The 23,029-nt window shown below is 38.8% G+C and overlaps 1 protein-coding gene across 4 annotated transcripts in view; it reads left to right on the top strand.

Moving 5' to 3' along the window:
- Positions 1-23,029, top strand: part of SPPL2A (signal peptide peptidase like 2A) — a 174,402-nt gene that overhangs the window by 116,907 nt on the left and 34,466 nt on the right. For 2 of the 4 annotated variants that reach the window (XM_029951818.1, XM_029951816.1), the window contains exon 1: positions 645-728. The exons of 1 other annotated variant lie outside the window; for it this stretch is intronic. In XM_029951818.1, the coding sequence (XP_029807678.1) occupies positions 660-728 (69 nt within the window). In that variant the 5' untranslated portion in view covers positions 645-659. Of the gene's footprint in view, positions 1-644; positions 729-10,751; positions 10,833-23,029 lie in introns of those variants that run through there. One more of the 4 variants, XM_029951817.1, reaches the window with a different exon arrangement.

The following is a 23,029-nucleotide window of genomic DNA, read 5'->3' as shown; positions in this document are numbered from 1 at the left end:
CCCCCCGGCTGCCACCCGGCGTCTCGAGTGCGCGCGCCGTAGCGGCCTGCCCCCTTCCCGTTTCTCCCTTTCCTTCCAACTGCCTCTCTTCACCTTCTTTTCTCCTACCTTCCCACCCCACCCCCATTTCCATCCTTTGAAGTCCTCGGAATACCCACCCCAAGAAAGCTCTCTGCGGAGCCCCTGTTGGTACATTGACCTTCCGGGTTGTCTGTAGTTTTTCACTGTTCCGGGCATTTTAAATTGACCTCCTTAGTTTTAGCGTATAGCCCGTCTTACAGCATCTTGCTCTTTTTCATCCTCCAGAGGAAGTAAAACACTTTATATGTCCCGGGGGTGTTTAGCGGTTAAAAGAAGACTGCGCTTTAGTTTAATTGCTCGAATACAGATTGGGGGGGGGGGCTTCCTCCTCTTGTAGTTCCTGCTATGCCTTATTTGATTACCTGGGTGGGGGTTGGGGATGGTATAGTAGTAATTTAAAAGACTTTTTAAAGAACACATCAAAGTGTACTGTCTTTGTGGTTTTTAGTTTTCTGCCTAGTTTAAAGGGGAAGTGAGTCGGTGATGTAACAATAACAAATATGTGTTCACGTTTTGTTTTCATAATTAGGAAAAGTAATGTTTTAAAATTTAACATCGAACAACCAGAGCTTCAGTGAATGGTCAGGACGCCAGTGTTTGGTGTTCAGTTTTGTTATTTCTTGGAAATTTCACTTAAGAGTTTTCAGGTTGGAAATTTTTGTGAGTTTTATCTACACAGAATTCGTATAGCGTATGCCTGTCTAGTTCTGCCCATTAGAATATGTAACTTATCTGAAAGAGTATATTTTGCATCCTCTGTTGTTTAAAGAATATTAGTAAATGCATTTAATATTAAAGTATCTTTAACATTTGTTAAACGAAAATCAGAACCTAAAATGGTTAAGTGCCTTTGGTGTATTCATAACTTTGCTAGATAACATGAGGAGCATGAATGAGATAATGTACCTAAAAATTGCCTTTGCGGAGTGGAGGGGAAGTACAATGTAAAGAGAACAATAAAGTGGCAGTGTTAGTCTCAGTTTTTGAGGTGTAGTTTGCCAGGTGTGATAGGTCCAAAAGATAACAATTCAGGTAGTATGTAGAGACATATAAAACTATAACCTAGGTATACAGCCTGTCTGGTATGTTTTTGCATTCTTGCAAATTTTCATGGGAACCACTTAAGCTAATTTTAGGAATATCTTTATATATCACATTCCCACTAATCTTTTGTCGGCCCAATAATTAATATATCAATTGCTTTTAACTCACATTGAAATTCTTATCAAAAGCCCCTGAATCCTCTAAAAGATGACAGCAGAATTTTCATGTTATTTCAAGAGCTTCACAAATATAAAGGTTGTCCCTGTTCTAAATTGTAGCTATGCTATCTCTCATACATTCTAGATTTTACCCTTTTTATATTGCACATTTGTATTGTGTTGTATCTCACTGTACTAATTCTTGGGAGGGTCATTTCAAGGCTGTTGTGGGACTTGGTAACTCTCTTTTCCTCCTCATATTTTTAGTGTGCATCTCTTATATGCCAGGCCCTGTGCCAGTGACTACAAATAAACTAACAAGATCTTTTTTTTTCATTTTATAATGTTTATTTAAGATAAGAGTTTAAAGAATTTTTACAAGGCTACACATTAAGAAACTATACATATATACACACATATACATATATACATATATATATATATGTCATGCTCCAGTTAGAAGTTGTCATTTGGTATATTTCTTTCCTTCAAGGTATATATGTGGATTTGGTATATTTGGTATATTTCTTTCCTTCAAGGTATATATGTGGGGAGAACAGGGGAAAGAATTATAGGAGGAAGAAGCAGAGGATAAAGATATACTAGATATTCAAGCAATAATTTGTAGGAATAAGAATAATTTGGGCTTCATAATTTAATCATCACAATATCCTCTCCCTGTTCATCCCCAAATAGCAAAATGAGCAAATTTCCTTTTTCTAGTTATTTATTTTTATTGTATTTTTACAGTAGGATCAGTCCTTGAGACATGGGGAGAGGCATTCATAACCACAGAAACAGAAGTGATCTTTCATCAAAGATAGTTTCTTTAATTTAATTCATTTATTTATTAATTTACATCCAAGTTAGTTAGCATATAGTGCATTAATGATTTCAGGATTGGATTTCTTTTTTTTTTAATATTTTTTATTATTTTTTAAGTTTTTTTTTAATTTTTTTATGTTTTATTTATTTTTGATACAGAGAGAGACAGAGCATGAGAGGGGGAGGGGCAGAGAGAGAGAAGGAAACACAGAACCAGAAGCAGGCTCCAGGCTCTGAGCTAGCTGTCAGCACAGAGCCCGACGCGGGGCTCGAACCCACGAATGTGAGATCTGACCTGAGCTGAAGTCGGAGGCTTAACCGACTGAGCCACCCAGGCGCCCCCAGGATTGGATTTCAATGATTCATCCCACTCACTGGATATATATAACACCCAGTGCTCATCCCATCCCATCAGTGTCTTCCTTAATGCCCCTTACCCATTTAGCCTCTCCTCCCACCTCCAACCCCTCTAGCAACCCTGTTTGTTCTCTGTGTTTAAGAGTCTCTTATGTTTTGTCCCCCTCCTTATTTTTATATTATTTTTGCTTCCCTTCCCTTATGTTCATCTATTTTGTATCTTAAATTCCTCATATGAGTGAAGTCATATATTTGTCTTTCTCTAATTTCGCTTAGCATAATACCTTCTAGTTCCATCCATGTAGTTGTAAATGGCAAGATTTCATTCTTTTTGAATGCTGAGTAATACTCCAATGTGTGTGTGTGTGTGTGTGTGTGTGTGTGTGTGTGTACCACATCTTCTTTATTCATCTGTCGATGGACATTTGGTCTCCTTCCATACTTTGGCTATTGGGGATAGCGCTACTATAAACATTAGGGTGCATGTGCCCCATGTGCGGCCAAGGTCAAAGAGATTTTTGTCAGCTTTCTTCTCTAGGATTTTGATAGTTTCCTGTCTTACTTCCAGATGTTTCATCCATTTTGAGCTTATTTTTGTGTTTGGTGTAAGAAAGTGGTCCAGGTTCATTTTTCTGCATGTTGCTGTCCAGTTTTCCCAGCACCATTTGCTGAAGAGACTGCTTTGTTCCATTGGATATACTTTCCTGCTTTGTCAAAGGTTATTTGGCCATATGTTTGTGAGTCCGTTTCTGGGTTCTCTGTTCTGTTCCATTGATCTGAGTGTCTGTTTTTGTGCTAGTACCGTACTGTCTTGATGACGACAGCTTTGTAGTAAGGCTAAAGTCTGGGATTGTGATGCCTCCCGCTTTGGTTTTCTTTTTTGAATTGCATTGGCTATTTGGGGTCTTTTCTGGTTCCGTACAAATTTTAGGCTTATTTGTTCTAGCTCTGTCAAGAATGCTGGTGTCACTTTGATAGGGATTGCATTGAATATGTAGATTGCTTTGGGTAGTATTGACATTTTAACAATATTTGTTCTTCCAATCCAGGAGCATAGAATACTTTTCCCCTGTGTGTGTGTGTGTGTGTGTGTGTGTGTGTGTGTGTCTTATCAATTTCTTTCATAAGCTTTCTATAGTTCTCAAGCGTGTAGATTTTTCACCTCTTTGGTTAGGTTTATTCTTAGGTATTTTATGGTTTTTGGTACAATTGTAAATGGGATTGAATTCTTGTTTTCTCTTTCTGTTGCTTCATTATTGAGGTATAGGAATGCAATCAATTTCTGTGCATTGATTTTATATCCTGTGACTTTCTGAATTAACAGATTAGTTCTAGCAATTTTTTGGTGAAATCTTTTGGGTTTTCCAAATAGAGTATCATGTTATCTGCAAAGAGTGAAAGCTTGACTTCCTCCTGGCCAGTTTGGATGCCTTTTATTCCTTTGTGTTGTCTGATTGCTGAGGCTAGGACTTCCAGTACTATGTGGAATAACAGTGGCAAGAGTGGACATCCCTGTCTTGTTCCTGACCTTAAGGGGAAGCTCTCAGATTTTCCCCATTGAGGATGATATTAGTGGTGGGTCTTTCATATATGGCTTTTATGATCTTGAGGTATGATCTTTCTAGCCCTACTTTCTTGAGGGTTTTTATCAAGAAAGGATGCCATATTTTGTCAAATGCTTTCTCTGCATCTGTTGAGAGAATCAGGTGGTTCTTTTCTTTTATTGATGTGATGTATCACATTGATTGTTTTCTGGTTAGACCAGCCCTGCATCCTAGGTATAAATCCCACTGGTCATAGTGAATAATTCTTTTTAATATAGTCTTAACCATTTTCTCCCTGAAGCCCTAGTTTATTCCTCTTAATCTTACAGCTCTAGGTGGCCTCTGAATTCATTTGAATTAATGATGCCAGTTTATTTATTATATTTTCCCTTTCTGGGCTCTTGCAGCTGGCACTGCTACCAACTTTCCCTTTAGTTATGTAAGAACAGGGCTGATACCCTCACCTAGAAGCAGCACATGATCTCCAGAATCCACTGCCACATGCTTGTAGAAAACACAGAGCATTTAATATTGGAAAAGCCTTTCAACATCATGTGGCACACCCTCCTCATCCTGCCCTCTTCACACCATTGTGACCTCACTATGTTTGTTAAACTCCAGCTACTGTACATCTGGCTCTTTTGATGATCTCTAAACCCTTTAAACCTTTAAGTCTAGAAATGAAGAGTGTGTGACAGGTAGTTAGTTCTCTCTTGGCCTTACCATGATTCTTTTTCACATTTATCCTTCCCCAGCCCAACCCCCGTCCCTAGCCGCAACTGTTAGGCCTTTATTTCACAGTGTTATTTAGATCCAGTCACAGAGTTATGTTTCAAAGAGAATGAGAAGTGTTTAGCCTGGATCTGTTTTCTAGAATTGCTTTTTGTTTTTTGAAGAATCCTGAATTTTTCCATAATGTTTTTACAAAAGTTCTGTTCATCTTTTCATTATTCCAAAGAATTTAAAGTGTTACTTAGCTCCATCTTGAACTTACTACACTGAAGTGATAATCAGGATCCCCAGCAGAGAAATCTCTTGCTGAAATCTGCATTCCTTTGGTCTACTACACCAACTCAAAGAATCCTCTTTAATTTCTTCTCTTCTGCCCTCCTCTCTCATGCTCCTGGGAAAAAGAGGTTTGTTCTGTTACCCAGGCTATCAGAAACATGCTGAGCGGTTGTGTTGCAGACTGAATTGTATCTCCCCGCCACCCCAAATAATAGGTTGAAGCTCTGACCCCAGTGTGATGGTATTTGGAAGTGGGGCCCCTGGGAGAGAAGTAGGTTTAGATGGGGTCAGAGGATAGATCCCTTGTGAAGGATTGGAGCCTTGTAAGAAAAGACACCCAGGAGTTTGTTCTCTCTTTCCCCTAATACTTGCCCCCACCATGTGATGACACAGTGAGAAAGTGTCCCTCTGCAAGCCAAAAAGGAAGCTCTTACCAGAATCCAACCATGCTGGCACCTTTATCTTGGACTTCTAGTCTCTAAAACTGTGAGAAAAATAAATTTCTGTTCAAGGTACCAACTCTTAGGTATTTTGTTATGGCAGCCCAAGCTAAGACAGATCTGGGTACTGAGAGTGGGGTGATGCACTAATACCTAAACCTGTGCCAGCTTTGTAACTGGGGTAGAGGCTCAAAGAGGTTTGAGGTGCATGCTAGAAATAGGGATATTAAGGATAATTTGGTGAGGTCTCAAAAATGAGGAACATTTGGTGAGGTCTCAAAAATGAGAAACTGGAGGAAAAGCAATCAGTGTTATAAAATGGCAAAGAGGTTGTCTGAAATGGTGTTGTGTTTTGTAGAGGGAAGAATTGTGAGCAGTGCAGTTAGATATTTAGCTGAGATTTCTAAGCAAAGTGTTAATGAAACAGTGTGATTCCTCCTGACTGCTTATAGTAAAATGCAAATGGAAAGGGAATTTAAAAAGGAATTGTTAAGGAAAAAATAACTAGAATTTGAAGATTTGGAAAATTCTCAGCCTATCAGTATTGCAAAAAATGAAGCTTGTTCTACAAAGAATACTGTGTGGCTAGAAAGCCATCTGATAAAAAGTTTGTAGGATTTTTGAGCAAAAATACTGCCAGTTTGAACTAAATGCTGACTTGGGACAAAATGAAGAAAGGCTGTTGGACTTCTTGGATTTGACAAAATGAGATGATGGAGCTATGTGGCTGTGAACATGGATTGTTCTTCAAGAAGGACAAATGACCCCAAAGGCCATTCAGACATTATCAGGCCACTCCCTCAGATCTCAACAGGCCTTATGGCCTCTGTTGGGAGACTTGGGGGCCAGACCCCACAGGACCTTGGAGGTGATGCTGCCATCCCAGTGGGCCTGAAAGGTGGGACACTGAGCCAAAAAGGATTATTCTTGAGCCTTAAAACCTAATGGAATTTGGGAGCATCTGGGTGGCTCAGTCAGTTAAGTGTCCAACTTCGGCTCAGGTCATGATCTTGCAGTTTGTGGGTTCGAGCCCCACGTCGGGCTCTGTGCTGACAGGTAGCTCAGCCTGGAGCCTGTTTTCGGATTCCATGTCTCCCTTTCTCTCTGCCCCTCCCCTGCTCATGCTGTCTCTTTCTCTCAAAAATAAATAAAACATGGGGAAGAAAAACCTAATGGAATTTGTCTTGCTAGGTTTTGGACTTGCTTGGGTTCTGTCACCACTTTGTTCCTTCTGGTTTCTCCCTTTTGGGATGCTAATGTCTACCCTTTGCCTGTCCTACCATTATGTTTTAGAAGCTATCTTATCTGGTTCCACAGCTGTAGAGGAATGTTGCCTTAGAATGAACTGTATATTGAGTTTCACCCATATTTGACTTAGTTGATATTAGATGAAACTTTGGACTTTAGAGTTGATGCTGGAATGAGTTAAGACTTTGGGGACTGTTGGGATGAAATGAGTGTTTTTGCGTGTAAGAAGGAAATGAATTGGGGGGCCCTGAGGCAGAATGCTGTGGACTGGATTGTGTGGCCCAGATTCTTATTTTGAAGCGCTGACCCCTAGTGTGATGGTATTTGGAGATGGGACCCTTGGGGGATAATTAAGTTTAGAGGAGGTATCAGTGTGGGGCCCTTATGATGGGATTATTGCCTTGCCTTCTTTCCCAACCATGTAAGGACACAATGAGAAGGTAGCCATCTAACCTTCTCAAGGTAGGAAATGTGCCCTTATCAGAAATCAGCTATGGCACCTTGATGTTGAACTTCTAGGTTCCAGACTCTGAGAAAATAAATTTTTTGTTATTTAATAAATTTTTTGTTATTAATAAATTTTGTTATTTAAGCCACCCAGTCTGTGGTATTTTGTTATGGTAGCCCATTATTAGACATGCTGGTTTTGTCACATCCTTTCTTTTAGATTCTTAACAACTTTTTTTTTTTTCCTACCATCTTTCCTCTGAACTATCTCTGAGGACTCTCCATCCCACTGTCTGCTTTCTAAGTCCCTGATGGCTGTCAAAATGTAACATCTACACGTACATCTCCTCTTAAAATAATCGTGAGAAGGTTCGGGAAGGTATGACTTGTCCTACCTTCATACAGAAAGGCCTGAAAAAGAGAACTTGAACCCAGGGTTTCTAGACATTCCTTGATATTTTTCCACTAAGTTGGTCATTAATGTTTTCTTGTAAATCAAAAGTATATTAGAATCAGATAAATTCATGAATTTATTTATTCATAAGAAAGGGCTTAAAGATAGAAGCATGTTTAATATATATTTGATGCCTTTTTGGTAAAAAATCACCTGAAATTGGGTCTGTTTACAAAACTCTAGACCATAAAGTCTCCAAGTATAGACCCTTATCCCCAGACACTAAAATTTTGTTAAAAATTTATATTGTTTTTAGGTCAATTTGCCAAATATTACTATGCACTATGGCCCTAAATCAACGTTTTATGCATTTATATTACCGACTTGGCCTTGTAGTTACTTGAATTTGTGAAGTCTAGTGTAAATCATAAATTCTGTAGCAATTGAGTATATCACTAGATAGTAAGATTACTTAGGAATACCAAGCAGAAGGAGAGGTCTAGGTAACAAGTAAAATATAAGCCCCATGAAGGAGAAACTACTGGACTCATTCTCTGCTGTCATCCCTAGCATCTCATAGAGTGCAAAGTATCAAATACATGAATGTCTCCCATACCCTAATACCTCTTCCCCTAAACATTACATATCCCCAGGTTTTCTGAGTGCAAGGAATGATGCTGGCTGTACTTTTCCCATGGTCCACAGGCTCCTCTGAGTCCCTGTGAAGACCTGTTCGATGTCCTAGTATCCACTGAGCCACTAATTAAGTAGTTAAAAATTATACATAATCTTTATTTGTGTGGGTCTTATCACTTTCAGTGTGTCATTTCCCTAAACCTTGAATACTGTAAGTAGGAATAGAAACAATGTAGGTTGTTGCTTCTATAACTTAAGAGGGAGAAAACAAACATAGAAAATGTATAATAGTGAATGATCAGAAAGTTATTTAGGCATAACTTTGGAGTGTGTCATTCAAGATCCATAACCTCAACTCTGTGTTTCCTGTAGAGGCCCCTTTCAATTCTTCTGTTGTAATGCTATTAACTAACCATGTAACTGTGTAAAGAGAAAGATGTTTATTAAAAAAGGGATACCCGTGGGGGCCCTGGGTGGCTCAGTAGGTTAAGCATCGACTTTGGCTCAGATCATGATCTCATGGTTTGTGGGTTTGAGCCCTGTATCAGGCTCTGTGCTGACAACTCAGAGCCTGGAACTTGCTTCAGATTCTTTGTCTCCCTCTCTCTCTGCCCCTCTCCAACTCAAGCTCTGTTTCTCTCATGCACACTCTCACAAATGAATATACATTAAAAACAAAAAAAGAAAGAAAGGGATACCCTCTACATTGCTGTGATGTAAGGGCGATAGATTAGGTGACCCTTGCTCCTGTTGCATTTACCATTCAGTGATTACATTGCAACTTTATATCTTCTGGTTTAGGAATATAGCTTTTTTTTTAATTGCTCGTTTTCATTATAGATAAATTCTTTTTATTAACACACTTTGCTCCCAAGCCCCAGCTCTTATATTTGGTGTCTAAAAATACAGAAATACTTTAATTTGTAGATTTTATGTAGAAAGATTGCCAGGGGGTTATTTGGAGAGAGAATTACTGTTACATTTACACAGTGCCCCCCTTGAAACAGAAGGGTTATATATATCAAATGGATAACAGTACAAATAACATGAACCTGGTTTAATTGACATGTGGAGGGGGATGGGGAAGCTGGGACCCAGTGATGCATATACTGAAGAGTTTTGAAGGAACTCTTGGGTGAGATGGGGGAAGTTCTGGTCATAGTATGAACATTGGCTGTACCAGCAGACTACAGGTACAGTGTGACTCACCTCCTGAGAAAACTCCTAGGAGGATCTCAGTAATGTCTGGAAGACCTGAGTTTCACCGCTATTCATGATGAAGTATATAACCATATACTCTGTGGACCAGTATCAGAGCATCACCTGGAAGCTTGTTCAAATTTTTTTTTTAATTCTTTTTATTTATTTTTGAGAGACAGAAAGAGACAGCTGGAGCAGGGGAGGGTCCGAGAGAGAGGGAGATACAGAATCTGAAACAGGCTCCAGGCTCTGAGCTAGCTGTCCTCACAGAGCCCGACGTGGGGCTCAAACCCACGAACCGTGAGATCTGACCTGAGCCGAAGCCAGATGCTTAACCAACTGAGCCACCCAGGCACCCCTGGAAGCTTGTTCAAAATGCATGATCACATGCTCCACCTAAGAGCTGCTGGGTCAGAATCTGCATTTTAATAAGAACATTAAAGTTCAAGGGGCGCCTGGGTGGCTCAGTCAGTTAAACGTCTGACTTCTGCTCAGGTCATGACCTCACAGCTTGAGAGTTTGAGCCCCATGTTGGGCTCTGTGCTGACAGCTCAGAGCCTGGAGGCTGCTTGGAATGGATTCTGTGTCTCTGTCTCTCTCTGCCACTCTCCTGCTTGTGCTCTCTCAAAAATAAATAAACATTAAAATGTTTTTTAATGTTTATTTTGAGGGAGAGAGAGAGAGACAGAGTGTGAGCATGGGAGGGTCAGAGAGAGAGACACACACAGAATTCTCAGAAGGCTCCAGGCTCTGAGCTGTCAGCACAGAACCTGATGTGGGGCTCAAACTCACAAACCACAACATCATGACATGAGGCGAAGTTGGACGCTCAACCAACTGAGCCACCCAGGCACCCCAACATTAAAAAAAATTTTTTTAAAGAACATTAAAGTTCAAGATCTATAATAAAGGGGAAAAAATTACTGCATAGAGTACTGAGCATAATTTCCAGGAAAAAAGAACCGTGCTTGACAAATATGTTGAGGCCTTTTAAGGGAATTAAATATACACATGGGAAGAGGTTAACATTATATTATTCAGAGCTGTACTTGATCAGGTGACAATGGGCCAAGATACAGAACTGCAGACCCAAAGGATGACATGTATACAGGGTAGGTGGTAGTATGTTAAAGTTTTAGCTAGAATTATTTTTTTCCAAAGGAATATGTGAAGACTTAAATTTGGAAAGTAGACCCAATGCTAGCAGATATCTTTTGAAGAAGAAAGAAAGGTGGAAGACAAACCTTGGAACCAGGGTCAAAGAAGAATCCTTGAACTGTGCTATTAGCTTGGACAGGAGTAGAGCAGGCCTGTTCTCAGTAGGTTAATATTGGGCTGGTGAGTCAGCATCAGGAGGCTCTTCGAACAGAGGCCAGGAATTCGAATGTCCATGGTTGGAATTACCCAGAGACTAGAATGTAAAGCATGGATGAGAGAAAGAGACATGAAGGTCAGTGTGAGACTGACTCACTGTAAGTATACTGATGAAATAAAGCTCTTGTATATGTCCCTTTGTTTAAGGTCTGATTGTTCTGCGAAAATGGGGATCTAATACATAGCAAGGATGTGAGTATAACGTATATATCATTGCAGCTGTTTTTTTTAGACCTTTAGTAATCATTTGACACTTGTCATACTGAAAGCTATTTAAATGAGCAGAGGAATAGGTAATTGTAACATTAAGGTAGACTTAAACATCAATAGTTTTGGGTTTGAGAAGAAAATGCTAGGGAATATGATTGGAGTCAAATGTTCTGGATAAAGTAATTTAGGAACTCTTCCTGAGCAACAGACAATCCTATGAAGTTTTACTAGAGATAAATTTGAGTCCAAAAAAGAATTACCACTTGATACCATGGACAAGTAAACTTATTTCCCTTGAGTGTGAGGATCAAGTAAGATGTACACATAGAGAGGCACTGGTATAAATTTGGTGATTTGATGGTCCTGAAGAAAGCTTGATTCCAAAACCAGTACTTGTAGGAACTGGTGTGAAGAGGGAAGATACAGGGTGAACAGTAAGAAGTTGTCATAGGAAAAGGAATTCCATGAAGCCCTAGAGCCCTAGATTTGCAGGCATTTGGAAGAGAATAAGGAAATGACTTGGAGTTTTAGATATTTAGAATGTGGGAAGATCTAATTGGGAATTAGAGGAGATTGAGTGGTATTGGGACACCCACGCCAGTATCATGGAGAGGGAGTTAACAGCTAATTTGGAGATACCTGCCACCAGTGTTAAACTGGAAAGCGATGGTTGGGCACTAAGAGGTGCTTGGAGATGTGACTGCAGGAGGGAACTTGAAGTGGTAGCAGAGTTGAAGACTACTTGTCTCGGTTTTGGAGTGATCCGTTCTAATCTTGGCCCCCAAGAGCACTTCACTTGGATCATTGTGGACCTGTTTGAGCTATGAAATGAAGGGACTAGAATATTCTGTAAATCCTTTCAAGCTCTTGATACTTAGCTTTTTCTAAGAGAATATTTTCATTACTGATTAAAAATGCAAACATAATTTTTAAGGGTTGAATGAATAAAGTCGTAGAAGGCCAGACCAGTCAATGACAATGGGAAATTCAGTGTTTAGCATCATGTCTCTAACTTGGAAGATGTGAAGGAACGTATTTTGCCCTTACACCATAGGGTCTTTGTCAAGTGATCTGACGCTAGCATGTGGGTGAACTAAGAGTCTCCCGTAATTTGGTGTTTGTAATGCTTAAAGGGATACTGAGTTTCCTTTTTTAAATTTTATTTCTTTTTTTCTCTATAGTTTATCATCAAGTTGGTGTCCATATAACACCCAGTGCTCATCCCCATAAGTGCCCTCCTCCATGCCCATCACCCCTCTTCCCCTTTCCCCCTCCCCCATCAGCCCTCAGTTTGTTCTCAGTCTTCAAGAGTCTCTCATAGCTTACCTCCCTCCCTCTCCCCAACTATTTTTTCCACCTTCCCCTCCCCCATAGTCCTCTGCTAAGTTTCTCCTGTTACACTTATGAGTGAAAACATATGGTATCTATTCTTCTCTGCCTGACTTATTTCACTTAGCATGACACCCTCGAGTTCCATCCATATTGCTACGAATGGTCAGATTTCATTCTTTCTCATTGCTATGTAGATGCTGTTGTATATATAAACCACATCTTCTTGATCCATTCATCAGTAGATGGACATTTAGGCTCTTTCCATGATTTGACTATTGTTGAAAGTGCTGCTATGAACATTGGGGTACATGTGCTCCTATGCATCAGCACTTCTAGGGATACTGAGTTTCAAGCTTTTTTCTTTATGCTTCCCTACCAATTGACTGACAGGAATGTAGTTTCCACTACTCTGTTCTCTGATAGCCTTGCTACTCAAGGTGTAGTCCATATACCAGCAGCATCAGCATTACCTGGAAGCTTGTTAAAAATTCAGAACTCACACTCCACCCAGACCTACTGAATCAAAATCTACATTTTAATGATTGCTAAGTGATATGTATGCATAATAAATCTTAAGCACTGCTCCTGTAGCTGTGGTTCTCAAACTTTTACAAGTAACGGAATCTCCAGAAGGGGTTATAAAAGTAAACTGCCCAGGGGTTTCTGATTCAATAGATCCCGACTAGGGCCCAAGAATTTACATTTTTAATACCGTAAAAACACTAAAACTTTTATTAAAGACTCTGACTAATCACATTATGTTTTTGATTACCTGACAGGTTTGTTTTCAGTCTTCCTAGTAAGACTGTAATTTCTTTCGTAGTGTTTCTCTGGAGGAGGGTAGCTTTATTGAGATATAATTCACATACTATGCAGTTCACCTATTTGAAGTGTATAGTGCAGTGGCTTTTAGTATATTCACAGGTATGTACAACCATTAATACTGTCCATTTAAAAACATTCACATCACTTTAGAAAGAAGCCCAATAGGTGGAACACACAGGGTGTTTAGGGCAGTGAAACTATTCCATATTGCATAGGTTACTGTAATGGTGGATACATATCGTACATTTGTCAAAACGTATTATAGAATGTGCAACACCAAGAGTAAATCCTAAGTGTAAACTATGGACTGTGAGTGGTAATGATGTGTCATTGTATGTTTAGTTATTGTAACAAATGTACCCCTCCGGTGCAGATGTCCACAGTGGGAGGCTGTGCATGTGTGTGGCAGGGGTATGTGCGTACTCTGTACTTCCTGCTCAGTTTTGCTGTGACTCTAAAGCTGATCTAAAAAATAAAGTCTTTTCTAAAAAAGAAAGAAACCCGTCACCTCCTATCCCCACATCCCACCAAACCCTAAGCAACCATTAGTCATCTCCTATTTCTTCTACATGGTACAAGTACTTGGCAAGGTGCTAGATGTATTATTAATGCTAATAGTTACCATTTACTAAGAGCTTAATGTGTGCAAACCATTGCATCATCCAACATAATCTTCATGAGAACTCTATGTTAAAGCTGAGGATGTTGAAGCTTAAAACAGGTTAAATGACAGGGCGCCTGGGTAGCTTGGTTGGGTGACCGACTCTTGATTTTGGTTCAGGTCATGGTTTCATGATCCGTGGAATCCGGCCCCGCATGGGGATCTGTGCCGACCGACAGTGCAGAGCCTGTTTGAGACTCCCGCTGTCTCTGCCCATCCTCGGCTTGCAGTTTCTCACACACCCAATAAATAAATAAATAAATAAATAAATAAATAAATAAACTAAAAAAAAAAAAAAAAACAGGTTAAATGACTTGGACCATAGGTAGTGAATGGTAAAACTGCCATCTGTCTCTGATCTCTCATTCCAAAGCTCATGATATCTATTGTTAATAAACCAAAGTTTTAAAGCTATATAATTTCTATAAGAAAATTTACTAAGATATTTTAAAATGCAGTGGAAATGCTTAAATTGATTAGGTATGTTAGCTTACTCATGAAATTTGGTGCGTGTTCCACACTGAATACTAACCATTCTACAATTATGTATTGTTATACTTTTCTCTTTGATACTAATCTTCCACTAAAATTTGTGTTTGCCTCAGCAATTCCATTATCAATGAGTTTTGCTTTTATCAGTGCTGAATTTTCTTCAGTTGTAGGGAAGATTATAATCCCTTTATTGCAGTAAATCTTACTTCTTTGGGTATCTTTGTACTTCCTTGAACATTTAAGCTTTTTTTAACCTCTTAGTTTTTGTAATTATAAAACTAACACTGAGTATTATACATATTGTGTAAAAGAAGGTAATGTATATGTATCAGTTGGGAAACTCTAATATATAAATTTAGAAACGTGTGGAAAAGCTACAGAGCAGTATAGTTTGACCTCATGTATAAAACAAACTATACATATGTATACATGTATTCATGTGTATATTCATATGTATTAAATATACACAGATAGTGTCTGGAAAGATATGAAAGAAGCTCCTAACTCAGAGTGTGACTGAGAGTCTAGGTGAGAGGAGAGGGACTTTGTACCTTTCTGTCTTATTTCAGTGTTTTTTCCTTCTTTAATTTCTCCAATCTTTTCACATTCTCACCTTTGCCTTTGTTTTCCTCTCTTTTAAAATAGCCAGGTGTGTCTCTCTCTACATCTTCTGCAAGCTCACATAATTGTACAGATACATATAGGGAATTAGGGAAGGGGTTCTTTTTTTTTTTTTTTTTTTAATAAAAATCAGGTTACCCTGGGGCACCTGGCTGGCTGAGTTCATAGAGCAGGACTCTATCTCTCAGTGGTGAGTTCAGGCCCCATATTAGGCATAGAGCTTAGTTAAAAAAAAAAAAAAATAGGGATACGCTATACATATCTCTATAGAACTTGCTTTTCTCACAGTGGATATCTGTTTCTACAGGTAGATTTAGGTTTTTTAATAGCTGTGTACTATGCATAACATAACGTAATAGTCTCCTTATTATTGAAAGTTGTTGACTTTTTTTCTGGAACAAATGATATTGCATGTATCCTGTTGTTTATCTTTGTGATTTCTTTTTTTTAATTGAAGTATCATTAACATACAGTATTATAGTAATTTCAGTGTACAATATAATTTATTCAACATTTCTATGCATTGCTCATGTATTCATCAAGATACATGTACTCTTACTCCCCTTTATCTATTTTACCTATCCTCCCCACCTCCCATTTGTTCTCTATAAAGTCTGTATCTTTTTTTTACTTTGTTTCTTAAATTTTTATAGATGAGTGAAATCATATGGTATTTATCTTTCTCTGATTTTATTTATTTATTTGAAAAAAATTTTTAATGTTATTTTTGAGAGACAGCACATGAGTGGGAGAGAGGCCGAGAGAGAAGGAGACACAGAATCTGAAGCAAGCTCCAGGCTCTCAGCTGTCAGCACAGAGCCCAACACGGGACTCGAGCCCATGAACCTGGAACTTTGACCTGAGCCAAAGTTGTACACTTAACCAACTGAGCCACCCAGGCATCCCACTGACTTCATTTAGTATTATACCCTTTGGGTATACCCATATTGTTGCAGATAGCAAAATCTAATTCATTCTTATGGCTGAGTAATATTCTATTATGTATAGATGTTACATACTTGATACATATATATCACTTCTTTATACATTCACCTGTGGTTGGACACTTGGGTTGATTGCTTTCATATCTTGGCTATTGCAAATAATGCTGCAATACACATAGTAGTGCATATATTTTTTCAAATAAATGTGGGATTTTTTTGTTGTTGTTTGTTTTCTTTGGATAAATACCCAGTAGTGGAATTTTTGGATTGTATGGTAACCGCTTTGCATTCCTACCAGCAGTACACAAGCATTCCTTTTCCTCCACGTCCTCACCAACACTTGATATTTCTTGTCTTTTTGATTTTAGCCATTCTGGCAGATGTAATACCTCATCATGGTTTTGAGTTGCATTTCCCTGATGATGAGTGATGTTGAGCATCTTTTCATGTGTCTGTTGGCCATTTGTATATCTTCTCTGAACGATATCTATTCAGGTCATCTGCCCATTTTTTAAATTGGATTACTTGTCTTTTTTGCTTTGAATTGTGTAAGTTCTATATGTATTTTGGATTTTAACCCCTTACTAGATATATCATTTGCAAATATCTTCTCCCATTGAGTAAGTTCCCTTATCATTTTGTTGATGGTTTCCTTTATGTGCAAAAGATTTTTATTTGGATATCATCACAATAGTTTTTCTTTACTTTTGTTTTCCCTGCCAGAAGAGATGTATCTAGGAAAATATTTCTAAAGTGTATGACAGAAATTACTGCCTATGTTTTCTTCTAGTTTTATGGTTTCAGGTCTCACATTTAGGTCTTTAATCATTCTGAGTTTGTTTTTGTCTATGTTATAAGAAAGTGGTCTGAGGATGCCTGGCTGGCCCAGTCAGAAGAGCATGTGACTCATGAGCACAGAGTCATGACTTTGAGTCCCACGTAGGGTGTAGTGATTATGTAAATAAACAAATATTTGTTAAAGAAAAAAAGGAAGTTTGCCAGTTTCATTCTTTTGCAAATAATTGTCCATTTGTTGTCCATGTAGTTGTTGCAGCACCATTTTTGGAGAGACTATCTTTTCCCTATTGTATGTTCTTGCCTCCTGTGTCATAGATTAATTGACCGTATACACGAGGGTTTATTTCTGGCCTCTCTGTAATATATCTGTAGGATATGGATCAAGATTCTATATGTTTAAAAATTTTTAATGATACTACCAATTCTCTTTTTAAAGGCTATACCACTTCAGCAGCTTTGGGTACAATTAGAACCCAAATCTTTTTTTTTTTTTACATTTATTTATTTTTGAGAAACAGAGAGACAGAGCACAAGTAGGGGAGGGGCAGAGAGAAAAGGAGACACAGAATCCGAAACAGGTTCCAGGCTCTGAGCTATCAGCACAGAGCCTAATGTGAGGCTCGAACTCACAAACCGTGAGATTGTGACCTGAGCCGATGTCAGACGCCCAACCAACTGAGCCACCCAGGCACCCCATAGAGCCAAAATCTTTATCTAAATGCCATTCTTCTCCATAAGGAGCTTAGTAGGATAACTGTTTCTAGACCTGTGGCAGGTAAAGGATAAAGTCAGCCTAGGACATCTTGTGCCAAAAAATAAGGAAGTCCTCAAAGACTAACGGGGTCTTGTCAAAGATACAAAGAGCCAGCTCCAGGAGACTCTGCTGACCAAATTTGGGACAATTTGAACATCAAACAAATACTTATATTACATTAAATTTTTAGAAATTAGTGAAACTCCTGTGATATCAAGCAAAAGGTGGGAGAAGGAGAGAGTAAAGCTTTTTTTTAAAAGAATACTAGCTAATAAATGCAGAAGAAATTACAGTATTCAAAAACAATGACCGTTTCTCAACCCCTAATGTAATATGTAAAATTAAGTTCAGGCATGGATCATCATGGAGGCTAAAAACTAGGTGAGAGGCTACTGAACTGTTTACATGGTGCTACAGATTACTTTCTAACCAGTCACAAAGGGAAAGAAATAACAACTTTATACTAGAGAAATCCTACACTTACTTGGTTAATCAAATAATCAAACCTCAGCATCACTAATGCTGGGACATCTTAGGACATCATGGGCCATTTTGTTGGATTCATTATAAAGTACCCAATTCAGGGCCCCTTTGGTGGCTCAGTCAGTTGAACAACCAACTTCCAGGGGTGCCTGGGTGGCTCAGTCGGTTGAGCTTCCCACGTCGGCTCAGGTCATAATCTCACAGTTTGTAGGTTTGAGCCCCGTGTCGGGCTCTGCTGACAGCTCAGAGCCTCGAGTCTGCTTCCAATTCTGTGTGTCCCTCTCTGCCCCTCCCTTGCTCATGATCTGTCTCTGTCTCTCAAAAATAAATCTTAAAAAAAAATTTTTTTTTTAAGTAGAAAACATCCAACTTCAGCTCAGGTCATGATCTCACACAGTTTGTAAGTTTGAGACCTGTGTCAGGCTCTGTGCTGATGGCGCAGAGCCTAGAGCCTGCTTTGGATTCGGTGTCTCCCTCTCCCTCTGTCTCTCCCCTGCTCACATTCTGTCTGTCTGTCTGTCTCTCTCTCTCTCAAAAATGAATAAACATTTTAAAAATTAAAAAAAAAAAAAAGAAGTACCCAGGGGCACCTGGTTGTCTCAGTCGGTTAAACGTCTGACTTCAGCTCAGGTCATGATCTTACAGTTCATGGGTTCAAGCCCCACATCAGGCTCTTTGTTGACAGCTCAGAGCCTGGTGCCTGTTTCAGATTCTGTGTCTCCCTCTCTTTCTGTCCCTCCCCTGTTTATGCTCTGTCTTTCTCTCTCAAATAAATAAACATTAAATAAACAAAAAAAAATTTTTAAGTACCCAATTCACTTATGAATTATTCTTTTAAAAAGTTTAAACTTAATCATCCCTCATGATTATCTACAAGATTACCCTCTATAGATAGAATTGATTATTCAGCTTTATAACTTTATGTAAGTTTTGTTAGTAACTTTTCTAAGTCTCAGAGTCCTCATTAGTAAAACAGTAATAGTGGATCAGATATGTATATACAAATAACATAATGATACTGTTTAGTATGTGTAGTTTGTAACCAACAAATAGTTTGGTGTATAATAAGAATTTAGGATATTGGTTCACCTCTGCTGTCAAATAAATCCATTCATGACCAACAACGAAACAGCTGAATGAAAACTACATTTCTTTTTTCCACAAATAATTTCCTTATCTCATTATTCTGTGTAGTTTTATAAATTCCCTATACTTGCTTGAATCCATAAGCTAATGGTGTCCCAAATATGCCAGAAAACCTCTAATCCCAAATGTTCAGAGGAGATTTTAGGTAGGAGAGCATGGATTAGAATATTTTTGTACTCTATAAGTTTAGATTGGCCTGTTATGAAATTACCAGTTTTATATAGAAATGGTCAAATGTCAGCAATTTCATGCAGCTCAGCCTAATCCATGCTTTAGTGGTAGAGGCGTGGTACATTATCTTTATTTGCCAAGCAGACTTTTTTCTCTTATGCTTTAGAGAAAGATTTGTTCAGGCGCGCCTGGGTGCCTTAGTTGGTTAAGGGTCCAGCTCTTGGTTTCGGTTCAGGTCATGATCTCAAGGTTTATGGGACTGAGCCCTGCATTGGGCTCTGCTGACCTCACAGAGCCTGCTTGGGATTCTCTCTCTCCCTCTCTCCTGCCTCTCATCTGCTCGTGTGTGTGCGTGCGTACTCTCTCTCAAAAATTACAATAAAAACAAACATTTTTAAGTTTTTATAGAAGATTTAGAGAAAGATTTGTTCAGAGGAGGACAGAGGAAGGATTTGGATCAGTTCAGGTTTGAAGGGAATTTTGATGTGATGTGGTATTCTAATTATCTCAAGGTGCTGCTTCGGCGCATACTCCTCGCTCCCACCTCCCACCCCATCTGCAATAGTTATTCTTTTCAGTTGCTTCTTACCTCTTTGCCTTTTTTCCCCCAGGTAGTGGGCAATGAGGCAAAGGACAGAACATTTTCCCATTTCTCCTCTTAACCTCTCTTTGAACTCTAGGTTGGTCTTTTTGAATATGCAGTTGCAGAATGTTCAAGACTTAAGAGTTGTAGTTTCTCAGAATTTTTTTCATGGGTAGCACTTAGAAATAATAGTGTACCTTTTTTTTTTTTTAATGGCACTTGCTTGTCAAATATGGAAGTTAGTACAGGTTGAGGGATTTTATTTTTATGGTTCAACTTTTTATTTAAATTCTAAGTAGGTAATATACAGTGTAATGGTGGTTTCAGGAGTAGAATTTAGTGGTTCATCGTTTACATATAATACCCAGCGCTCCTTATAACAGGTTCCCTTAACCCCATCATGCATTTAGCCCACCCCCCACCCACTTCCCTCCAACAGCCCTCAGTTTGTTCTCTTTAGTTAGGAGTTTCTCTTATGGTTTGCCTCCCACTTTTTTTTTCTTTCCCTTTGTTCATCTGTTTTGTTTCTTAAATTCAACATAAGAGTGAAATCATATGGTATTTTTCTTTCTCTGATTTATTTTGCTTAGCATTATACTCTCTAGATCCATCAGTGTTGTTGCAAATGGGAAGGTTTCATTCATTTTTATGACTGAGTAATATTCCATTGCACACGTGCATGTGTGTGTGCTTGTGTGTGCGCGCACACGCCCCACATCTTCTTTGTCCATTTATCAGTCAGTGGAAATTTGGGCTCTTTCCATAATTCGGCTATTGTTGATAGTGCTGCTGTAAAATGCTTCAAATCAGTATTTTTTTTATCCTTTGGGCAAATACTTAGTGCAATTGCTGAGTCTTACAGTAGTTCTATTTTTAATTTTTTGAGGAACCTTCATACTGTTTTCCAGAGTGGCCACACCAGTTTGCATTCCCACCAGCAGTGAAGAAGTGTTCCCCTTTCTCTACATCCTCACCAACACCTATTGTTCCCTGAGTTTTTAGATTTTAGCCATTCTGATAAGTATGAGGTGGTATCTTCTTGAAGTTTGATTTATATTTTCCTGATGATGATGAGTGATGTTGAGCATTTTTTCATTTGTCTCTTGGCCATCTGTATGTCTTCTTTGGAAAAATGTCTATTCATGTCTTCTTGCCCATTTCTTCACAAGATTATTTGATTTTTGCCTATTGCATTTGGTAAGTTCTTTATAGATTTGGGACACTAACCCTTTATCAGATGTGCCATTTGCAATTATCTTCTCCCATTCCATTGGTTGTCTTTTAGTTTTGTTGATTATTTGCTGTGCAGAAGCTTTTTGTCTTGATGAGGTCTAATAGTTCATTTTTACTTTTGTTTCCCTTGGCTCCAGAGACATGTCTAGTAAGAAGTTGCTGTGACTGATGTCAAAGAGCTTGTTGCCTGTGTTCTCTAGGATTTTGATGTTTCCTGTCTCACATTTAGGTCTTTCATCCATTTTGAATATACTTTCATATGTGGTGTAAGAAAGTGGTCTGGTTTTATTCTTCTGCATGTCATTGTCCAGTTTTCCCAACACCATTTGTTGAAGAGACTGTCTTTTTTCCATTGGATATTCTTTCCTACCTTGTCAAAGATGAATTAACCATATAGTTGTGAGTTTGTTTCTGGACTTTCTATTCTGGTCCACTGATCTGTGTGTCTGTTTTTGTACCAGTACCATACTGTCTTGATGACTACTGATGACTACAGCTTTGTAATATAGCTTGAAGTCTGGAATCCTGATACCTCCAGCTTTGCTTTTCTTTTTTAGGATTGCTTTGGCTCTTCCAGGTCTTTTGTGGTTCCATGCAAATTTTAAGATTGTTGTAGCTCTGTGAAAGCTGCTGATGGTATTTTGATAGGGACTGCACTGAATGTGTAGATTTCTTTGGGTAGTAGAGACATTTTAGCAATATTTCTTACTGTCCATGAGCATGGAAATTTTTTCCGTTTGTGTCATCTTCAACTTCTTTCATAAATGTGAATAGTTTTTGGAGTACAGATCTTTTACTCCTTTGGTTAGGTTTATTTCCTAGGTTTTTGGTATAAATGTAAATGAGACCTATTCCTTGATTTCTCTCTCTGCTGCTTCATTATTGGTATATAGAAATGCAACAGATTTCTGTACATTGATTTTGTATCCTGAAACTTTACAGAATTTGTATATCAATCAGTTCTAGCAATAGTTTGGTGGAGCCTTTTGGGTTTTCTACATAGAGTATCATGTCATCTGCTAATAGCGAAAGTTTGACTTCTTCCTTGCTGATTTGGATGCCTTTAATTTCTTTTTGTTGTCTGATTGCTGAGGGTAAGACTTCCTGTTCTGTGTTAAATAACACTGGTGAGAGTGGACATCCAAGACAGGTTGAGGAACATTAAGTGTACTACATAAACACTGAAGTAGGGGTGCCTGCGTGGCTCAGTTGGTTAAGTGTCCGACTCTTGACTTTGGCTCAGATCATAATCTCACAATTTGTGGGTTCAAGTCCTGCATTGGGCTCTGTGCTGACAACATGGAGCCTGCTTGGAATTCTGTCTCCTTCTCTCTCTGTCCCTACCCCCCTCAAAATAAATAATAACTAAACTTAAAAAAACAATGAAGTGATAACTCATAAGAGATTGAGAAGGTTTCAGGGTGTGAAGGAAGTATTGAAGTTATCACACAAGAATCCTCTGTGGGATATGGCCCTTTTAACAAGGGTCATAATTGTGTCCCTATAAGAAAGTGACTTATTTTCCTTAAAACAATGTGTTCTGCCCAACTCTTTTTCCCCTGTTCTCCTGTTAGACCTATGAGTGCAAACATACGGTTTCTGTCCTTCTCCACCTGACTTATTTCACTTAGCATGACACTCTTGAGGTCCATCCACTTTGCTACAGATGGCCATATTTAATTATTTCTCATTGCCATGTAATACTCCATTGTATATATATACACCACATCTTCTTGATCCACTCATCAGGTGATGGACATTTAGGCTCTTTCCATGTTTTGGCTATTGTTGACAGTGCTGCTATGAACATTGGGGTACATGTGCCCCTATGTGTCAGCACTTCTGTATCCCTTGGATAAATCCCTAGCAGTGCTATTGCTGGGTCATAAGGGAGTTCTACGGGTAGTTTCTTGAGGAGCCTCCACACTGTTTTCCAGAGCAGCTGCACCAGTTTACATTCCCACCAACAGTGTAGGAGGGTGCCCGTCTCTCCACACCCTCGCCAGCATCTATAGTCTCT

The sequence above is a fragment of the Suricata suricatta genome, chromosome 9 (genome assembly GCF_006229205.1).
Source record: "Suricata suricatta isolate VVHF042 chromosome 9, meerkat_22Aug2017_6uvM2_HiC, whole genome shotgun sequence".
Taxonomy (NCBI): Eukaryota; Metazoa; Chordata; class Mammalia; order Carnivora; family Herpestidae; genus Suricata; species Suricata suricatta.
The sequence above is the reverse complement of the archived record's forward strand: the minus strand, read 5'-3'. Positions and strand labels throughout refer to the sequence as shown.